The 8,526-nt window shown below is 39.5% G+C and overlaps 1 protein-coding gene across 2 annotated transcripts; it reads right to left on the minus strand.

Moving 5' to 3' along the window:
* Nucleotides 1-919: 919 nt before the first annotated feature.
* Nucleotides 920-2,424, minus strand: LOC146885683 (uncharacterized). Of its 2 annotated transcripts, none has more exons than XM_085674220.1 (2): nucleotides 1,758-2,424; nucleotides 920-1,625 (listed from the first exon to the last, which is right to left on the minus strand). In XM_085674220.1, exons 1-2 carry the CDS (start codon nucleotides 1,970-1,972, stop codon nucleotides 1,364-1,366), a joined length of 477 nt encoding a protein of 158 aa, XP_085530346.1. In that variant the 5' UTR covers nucleotides 1,973-2,424; the 3' UTR covers nucleotides 920-1,363. The 2 variants fall into 2 exon arrangements, with proteins under 2 accessions (XP_085530346.1, XP_085530345.1); XM_085674219.1 differs by having other exon boundaries at nucleotides 920-1,649; nucleotides 1,758-2,420.
* Nucleotides 2,425-8,526: the final 6,102 nt, after the last annotated feature.

Below are 8,526 nucleotides of genomic sequence, written 5' to 3' on the forward strand. Positions count from 1 at the left end.
AAACTAGTATAAATGGATGAGGTTGGCTGGGAAAAGCAAAAAAGAAAGATTTAGGCATTGGGATTACTATTAGGTGCCTAATTAGCTAAGTGTGTAGCCAATGTGTATAAGTGTTGAATAATCTAGCATGAGCTTGAAAAGAATAGCTGAGTAATGACAAACCATGTTTATATTAAGGAGTTGGGAAAGGGTATAATAATGGTCAGTGGAATTGATAAGAATGAGTGTAATAGCTTGTACACTAAGGGCAACCTAAAGCTAATAGAATGCAACTGGGATGGAATATGATGATTAACGACAATGTTGGTTACGTGTAGCTAAGTATCTAGATTAATGATAAGTATTGAGGTAGTGAATGGTGTGTGAGAAAATTAGCATGCTGTGAAAAATCAGTACCATTTGTTGTACTGGTGTAGCGCCTAGCAGCAGAATTGGAGTCGCCAGGTGATAGCTACAAAAAAGTGGGGTTTTGGAACGCGTAGCGCCTAGCGGTGAAGGTGGTCCCACCAGGCGATGTTTGTAAGTCAGGGTGCTTTGAGGCGCTTGGCGATCTGGAGACGTGTTTCGCCTAGCGGCTCAGGAGTAGCGCCAAGCGATAATGCAAAGATCAAGCCTTTTTTTGCTTGCTTTGGATGTGCGTGGTATACAAGGCTTTAGTGATACTTCGAGGGTTAGCTTGCTGATGTTCCTTGAGTTGTAGCTCGGAACGTATCCCTTGAGTTGTGGCTCGAGATAGTGGTTAAGCACGTGGCATTCCTTTAGTTGTGGCTCAGTGATGAGTTGGGGATTTAATTGAATTTTCTGTGCTTAAAGATTGATTTAATTAGGATTTGTGATTATTGGATTTATTGAGTAAGTTTGGTAAAAGTGGCGTAAAAATTGATTTTAGTTGCATAAAATATTATTGGATATTCTAACGTTTATTAATGCAGCTGGAATTTATTTTTGGTCATTGATAGTGTGGATTTGAAATATTCAAAGTTACAAAATAAGTCCAAAATCAAGAAATTCTGGAAAAGAATAAATCAGGAGCTAAATGCACCCCCAGATTTTATTTGCACACTCCTTCTAAAGTGGACCACCAAAAACCTGTTCTACACCCCCAGTTTTCACTAAGTTGCACCCCTCCTACTACTTAAACTCCACTCGACCAGATCATGCCATGTGGCAATCCTCAACTTTTAAAATTGGCCAACCAGGACAAGCCACGTGGCAACAATCCTTGCACTAACAAGCTGTCCAATGGAAGGTTGCCACGTCATCATCTTCATCTCCCAAAACAGAAACCCTAATTTTCCTCAAACCCTAGCCGCCACCATCAACCTCCACGGCAGCCGCCGCCGTTTCCGACCACAGTCTGGATTCACGACGCACCAGCAAGATCTGCAACAACCACGCCAGAAATCGCATCATGCATCCATGGCAGTACCACGATCTTCATCACCGTTCCACCTTCGAACAGATCTGCGCCACCACAGTTTCGTGCACCTGAAAACGCAGCAACCACATCGCTGGAGAAGAGAAGATCTGAAACCTGCACTGCGCGAGCTTCCACCGCACCTACAATCTCCATCTTCTCGCTGCCAACTTCACCACCTTCGAAGATCTCGCAACAGCACCACTTCCTAGCAAACACCATAAATATGCACCTGTAACCATGTTCACAACAGCACCAGCGGAACAGCGGAATAGAGGAAAATGCGAATCAGTCGAGCCACCGCGAGTAACATCAACACAGATCCGAACCAGTCACGCACCTGCACCACACCTGGAAACGCAGTAGCCATGGCAGCATCCACCTGCAACAGAAACGCGAATCCATCTCGACGACTGCAGCAACTGTTCGAACCAATCTTTGTACTCGTAACAGCCACCGTGAATGCCATCCATGTGCCTGATGCAGCCTTGACGCGAGCACACCATGTCGTCGGATCACCATGAGCCACCACGCCAATCGCTGGAACAACACCATCGAACCACCGCGCCTTTGCTGTCAGATGCGCAGCCAAGGGAGGAAAGAGGAAGGAGGAGCAAACCCTAATTCTGGAGAGAGTCTCTACGCCACGTGTCAGGCTGCTATTGGACAATCCAATTGGTCAACTGGTCAACTCTGGTCAAATGGTCAAAGTCAGTAGTCAACTCTGGTCAAAACTGCAAAAATGGTTAAATAAGAGGGTTGGAAATTTGGCAGAAATTAAGTTGCTAATTAATTAAATAAAAATAAAAGAGTTTAGCAACCGACAGATAAAGCCCTAAGTCTAGTTGAAGCCTATATAAAGAGACTTAGGGAGCAGAAGCGAAAGGACTTACAACTTAGAACTCTCTAGTTTTGGCAGACGCCGTCATCCATCACATCTCTCATTCTCTCTTTTCTTTTTATATTTCTTTCCTTCATATCATCATGTATTCCATCAAAGCCATGGAGGACTAAGCTTTTAGGGTTGATTCCACTGTAATTTCTTAAATGGATTCTGAGGTTAGATGAATTTATGTGTTTGTTATTTAGATTATTGTTGTGGTTTTTGTTTATCTATGTCCTTTGCTTCTTAATCGAATAGAAAAAATGATTTTAAATCTACATGCATGCTAATCATATGAGTTAAAAGGTTTTTAAATTAAATTGAAACTTTACTTTGATTTTATTTAGAGACTTTCATTTGATTAAATAAGTTTTTGCCAATAATTGAGACTGTACTCTGATTAGAGGTAATTACTTTAACTAAAATTAGTCAAGACTTTACTTTGATTAATTAAGTTTTCTATTTTGTGAAGAAACAAAGGAATAGACATGATTAGGCATAGTAAAATTTAATTGAGATTCTACTTTGATTGAATTTACTATGGATAATCTAAAAATTCTCACTTTTAATTGAGACTGTACTTTGATTACAAGTGAGAATGCCAATAAATGAATCGAGTCTTTACATTGATTGATTTGTAAATCAACAACAATAATTAATTTAACAATAATCTCTAGATAACCAATGAAGAATCTTATTTAGGAAAAGCAGTGGAATTGACCTATTTATTATTACTGTGTTTACAATCTTCTGTGTCATTTCCTTTGCATATCAAAACCCCTATTTTTATAGTTGCTAGTTTTAATTGCATTTTTAAGAATCAAATATTTGAGATCAATTTCGTATTCGTTGTGAGACGACTCAGGGTTATCTTAACCCTAACTATTTTGTTCACTACTAATTTGGCAATACTAAAGTTGTTAAAGTTAAGTAGTGGTAATTTGATCGCCTAACGACAGCGATATCACTCAGAATGACATCCCGTAAGTTGTGGCTCGTGATGGCGGATGAACACGAGGAACTATTGAGTTGTGGCTTGGGTTGGCGAGTGTTTCCGGTGTGAGTGTGCATGTTGTGGCACGTACGAATGGGTCCAGTTAGATTGCCCTCCTCAGTACTGAGCTGACTAGTTTGGTAGTCTTGGGACGTTACGAATGTTATTCGTATTGGGAACTCCTCCTGGCGTTACGGAGTGTGGTCCGTAGCATGGTTCTGGCACGTGCTCTGCCAGTTGTGGCTGGTAGGTGTGGCAGCAAGACATCTTGAGGTACTCATCAGAAGACGTAGAACACGGGTAACATGGTGGTGGCTATGTGATATGAAATCAAAAGATGGAATTCCTTTGGTGTGCTTGTATTGATATATATATATATATATATATATATATATATATATATATATATATATATATGTTTTATATATATGATTGTTTAATTGTTAGATCACCCTATTTGTTTATGTTTGGTGATGATCGTGTACACGGTACATGGGAGCAAATGATGTTGTAGGTGGATCTAGTGAGGCATAGAGCTAGAGCAAGGCTAGTCTGGGAGAAAAGAGTTTTTAGAATTTTATGTTTTATGGTTTTAAATAAATTGTAATATTTTATATTACTAGACTTTGATAATTGTAATGGAGGTTATAATTATGGTTTTAAAGTTTATTCTATGATGAATTATAGTTTTAAATTTCCATGTATCACAGTTGAGGAAGTATATTTCAGAACCTACTTATGTGCTAGAGGAGGAGGATGTGCAGGTGCGGGAGGACCTGACGATCGGAGTTGGACCAGTGAGAATCTTGGATTCTCAAGTCAAACAGCTTAGAGGGAAGGAGATCTGATTTGTGAAGGTTCTTTGGGACGAGGCAACCCAGGAAATGACGTGGGGGATGGAAGATGTCATGAGGAGGTCTTATCCTCACCTATTCCCTGGTAAGTTCTCTTTTTCGAGGACGAAAATTTTTAAGGTGGGGGGAATGTAAGACCCATGAAATTTAATTAATTAAATAAATAAATAATTAATAAATGCGGGTAGTGGGAGCCTTTATGGCATTAAATTCTAAATTATATGATGTGAAAAAGTACTAGTTCAAGTGACTAAGAGTACTTAATTGTGTGAGAGGACTTGGGTTCAAGTCCTATGTATGCCAATTATGTCAATTATTTAATTGTTATTCTTTTTATATATGATTGATCATGTTGAGGGATAATATAAGCATTGAATTATATTAGTTAGCATGAAACATGAATTGGTTAATTGGTTATACATTGATTTGGCAATTGGCATGGTTATGGGTTCAAACCTTGGTGAACCCTAAATTAAGCTTTCTTTTTGCTAAACTGGATTTTAGCAAAGAAGAGAAGGGGTAGAAACCCTAGCAGCCACGTTAAGGTAGCCAAAGGGGCTGAAAAACAACTCCATAATTGCTTTGAATGACAATTATCATTAACTCTAAAACCAATTTTCGTTTTTGATAATTAATCCTCATTAAGATCTAATTAAAAGGTAATTTGGAGGTGAGAAAAGGGTTTTGCTTGGCCTCTAATGTACTGCACGTAAGGAGAGAAAAATCAGAGTGAAGAAAGTGTGTTGAGTGAATCATTGAGGCAGTTTTTAGGAGGACTAAGGGAGACTATTGGAAGCTAGTGAGAATCTAGAGCCATTCAAGTTTTTAAGCAAAAGGATCTAAGTTAAGGGAGTTGTACTCCGTTATTTTCATTCGTGTCGTTATTTTCTAGAGCACATATTTTGCTTAATCATATGATTTTTCGTGTTTCTGGAATTTTTCCAGAAACCGCCTGGCGGGTGATGAATCACCGCTAGGCGACACATCATTTTTGCACTGGTTTTGGGTTCCTGAAGAGGAACCGCCTGGCGGCATCTCCCTGGCCGCCAGGTGACACATTGCTGCAACCCAGATTCTGGGTTTTTGGTTGAACTGCCTGGCGGTGATGAACACTCGCCAGGCGATGCGAGTCGAATTGTCCCGATTTTGATGTGTTTCGTGTTTTGGGTTGATTATGATCGGAGAGAAATCATGTACTAAATGTTTGTGAATGAATTGACGACATACATTATGAAACCACATGTGTTGGGAGAATTAAGTTGGAAGAAATCAAATGAACATGGTTAGGGTTTGGGAAATTGGGAATTTCGTGAAAATGGTAAATAATGCGCGAATTGCATGGATCCAATGTAGATTTAAGATTAACTTGATTATCCATAGCATAAGAGGAAGGTTGGTAAATTGAAATAGGGTAGTTAACGAAGGAATGCGTTCTGGACAACTTGGGGACTTGGAAATTGAGTTCGCACAGTGCAAGAAGGAGTTCTGGAAATTCCAGAAAGCTATGCTCCGCTTGGCGGTGAGTTGTGTACCGCCAGGCGCCATGACAACAAGAGTGGTCATTTTAGGTGTTGCGAGGCATAGTTGTGAATCTAGAATTCTGTTGGTTCTAAAATTTATTAATTTATTGTGAATTGTTGATTCTTGATGGGCGATTAAGATGATAAAGTTTACAACAAACTAGACTAGGAATGGAATTTGGTGTGGAGTGGTAATTGTAAGATTAGTGGTCTGAAAATAGTACAGACTTAGGTTATATTACTGGTTTCAGGCGTGATTGTTGAAAGAATTAATTAAAGTGGTATTGTGGCTGCAGTGGAATATCACAATGGTTAGCATAGGTTTCCATAAGCTTAATTAGTCATGTTAAGAGTTGGCTTGAATGAGTTGGATCAATTGATGTTTAGTTAAACATAGAGTATGTTTAATGATACAGAAAAGGAATATAGTTGTGGTGTTATTTTGGAGGAATGTAAGTGTGAATGTTTGGGATTGTCCATATAACTAAGAGGATGTATGCACAAGTGAGATGCTATAAGGTCGGGAATATTATAAAGCGCAAGGCGGATGTTAGGGGTACACTAGGATGAGGGCAAGCGAGAGCAACATGTGCGTAGGTGTGCCATAAATTGAACTAAAAACTAGTATTGCACAGGTACTAGTGTGGCGCCTAGCGATGGAAAGCGACCCGCCAGGCGTCAGACACAAAACAGTGGGCTCTAGAACAGCGTGGTGCCTGGCGGCAGAGAGCTTTCCGCTAGGCAATAGCTGCTACATCAGTGGGCACCTGGAACTTATGCGCCTGGTGGTGAGGGAGATACCGTCAGGCGGTGTCTGTAGTGTTAGGAATTTTTTAGGCGCATGGCGCCTGGTGGTATGCGTCCCACCAGGCGGTCTGGGAGCTGGCAGCGCATGGCAGTACGTGTCCCCTACTAGCCGATTTTGCTGCTGCAACTTTGGGTTGCTGGTTCTGTAGGCGTGATCTACAAGGCTTTTGGTGATGCTTCAAAGGTGGGATTGTTGGTGTTCCTTGAGTTGAGCTCAGAACGTATCCTTGAGTTGTGGCTCGGGATAGGGGATTAAGCGCGTGGTATTCCTTGAGTTGTGGCTCGGAGTAGCATCTCTTGAGTTGTGGCTCGGGATGGCAGATGAACATGAGGAACCCTTGAGTTGAGCTCGGGTTGGCGAGTGTTGCCGGTGTGAATGTGCTGGTTGTGGTCGGTACGGATGGGTCCAGATAGATTGCCCTCCTCAGTAGTTGACTAACGAGTTTGGTAGTCTTGGGACGTTGCGAACTATGTTTGTATTTGGGAACTCCACCTGGCGTTACGGTGTGTGATTCGTAGCAATGGTTTCTCGCACGTGCTCTATCGGTTGTGGCCGATAGGTACGACAACAAGTCATGTTGAGGTAATCACTAGAAGATGTAGAACACAAATAACATGGTTGTGGCCATGTGATATGAAATCCAATGAGGGAATTCTTCTGGTGTGACTATATGATATAAATATAAAATTATTGTATATGTGTATGCATTCTTTATATGTTTTATCTGTTAAGCTCACCCTATCTGCTTGTGTTTGGCGATGATCGTGTATGCGGTACATGTGAGCAGATGATGCTGTTGCAGGTAGTCCTGGTGAGGCTTAGCGCCGAAGCGGGGATAGCTTGGGAGTAGATTTATTTTATGATTTTGAAATCATATGTAAACTCTTATGAGATGTTTTAGACTATATTCCATTTTTATAATTATGGATTTTGGTTTTATTATTGGAATTTATAAAAGTTTTAAATTTCCCGCATTTTTGGGAAATGATGCATTATTAAATGATGAGTAATTATTTACTTCTTTATTCTTTTATTTTAAATCCGTAATATCCAGTCGAGATGTTACACAAGGGGATTAAGTTTAGGTGTTAGAAGTTCAACAAGATAGATGAAAGGGTTCAACAATTTCATTGAAAATGCTGAGCTACAAGATGTGCCATTAATTGGGGGTAAGTACACCTTGTATAGGAATAATGGCACAACAAAGAGTAGAATAGGTAGGGTATTAATTTCCCCAGATTAGTTAAAGCAATGGCCAGACTATAAACAATACATTTTGGGAAGATAAGTATCTGATCATTGCGCAAGGCCTTTTAAATCCTTAAACATTTGGACTTCTGATCTAAAGCTAAAATAGGTTGTATGTAAATCATGGAACTCATATATTGGAAATGAGCATCCAATGATTGTTCTGAAAGAGAAATTAAAAAAAGTTGAAGTATGATTTAAAATCCTGGAATAAAGAGGTTTCTGGGATAATAGGAACATATAAATATATTATCATCAAGGAGATGTGTGACTTGGACAAGTTGGATGATGATAATAAGTTAAGGCATACAAAACTCTTAAGTGAACTAAAAATGCTTCTTCAAAAGGAAAAACCATTGTTAACTCAGGGTTAACTAGCTAGAACATGGGGATGCAAATTCTAGGTACTTCCATCATAGGATTAGGTGAAGGAGGATAAAGAATAAATTAAAAGGGTTGGAAGTGAACGAGTTATGGTGTGAGGACCTAATCATTGTAGAATAGGAAGTGCGGCCTTATTTTTAAAAAATTTAGCCTTAACCTTCAAGATGTTGACTTTCCAACCATAAGTGAAGAAGATAACATGGTTTTGGTAAAAGAAATAGAAAAGCAAGAAATAGAGGAAGCTATAAATCAATGTGGGGGACAAAGATTCTGGGATCAGATGGACTTAATTTCCATTTCATAAAAAGTAATTGGGATATTATGAAGAGTCATGTATGCCAAGCTATTAAATGGTTCCAAAGAGTAGGGATAATACCAAAGGGATGTAATGCCTCATTCATAAAACTTGTACCAAAAA

This window comes from Vigna unguiculata, chromosome 6 (genome assembly GCF_037176805.1).
Source record: "Vigna unguiculata cultivar grain cowpea cultivar isolate G323 ecotype 2 chromosome 6, ASM3717680v1, whole genome shotgun sequence".
Classification (NCBI taxonomy): domain Eukaryota; kingdom Viridiplantae; phylum Streptophyta; class Magnoliopsida; order Fabales; family Fabaceae; genus Vigna; species Vigna unguiculata.

Coding starts and splice junctions, on each gene's coding strand:
- LOC146885683 (XM_085674219.1), bottom strand. CDS start 1,972: ATGGTGTTGTTCCAGCGATTGGCGTGGTGGCTCATGGTGATCCGACGA. Junction 1,650..1,757: donor CGTTTCCAGGTGTGGTGCAG/GTGCGTGACTGG, acceptor ACATGGTTACAG/GTGCATATTTATGGTGTTTG.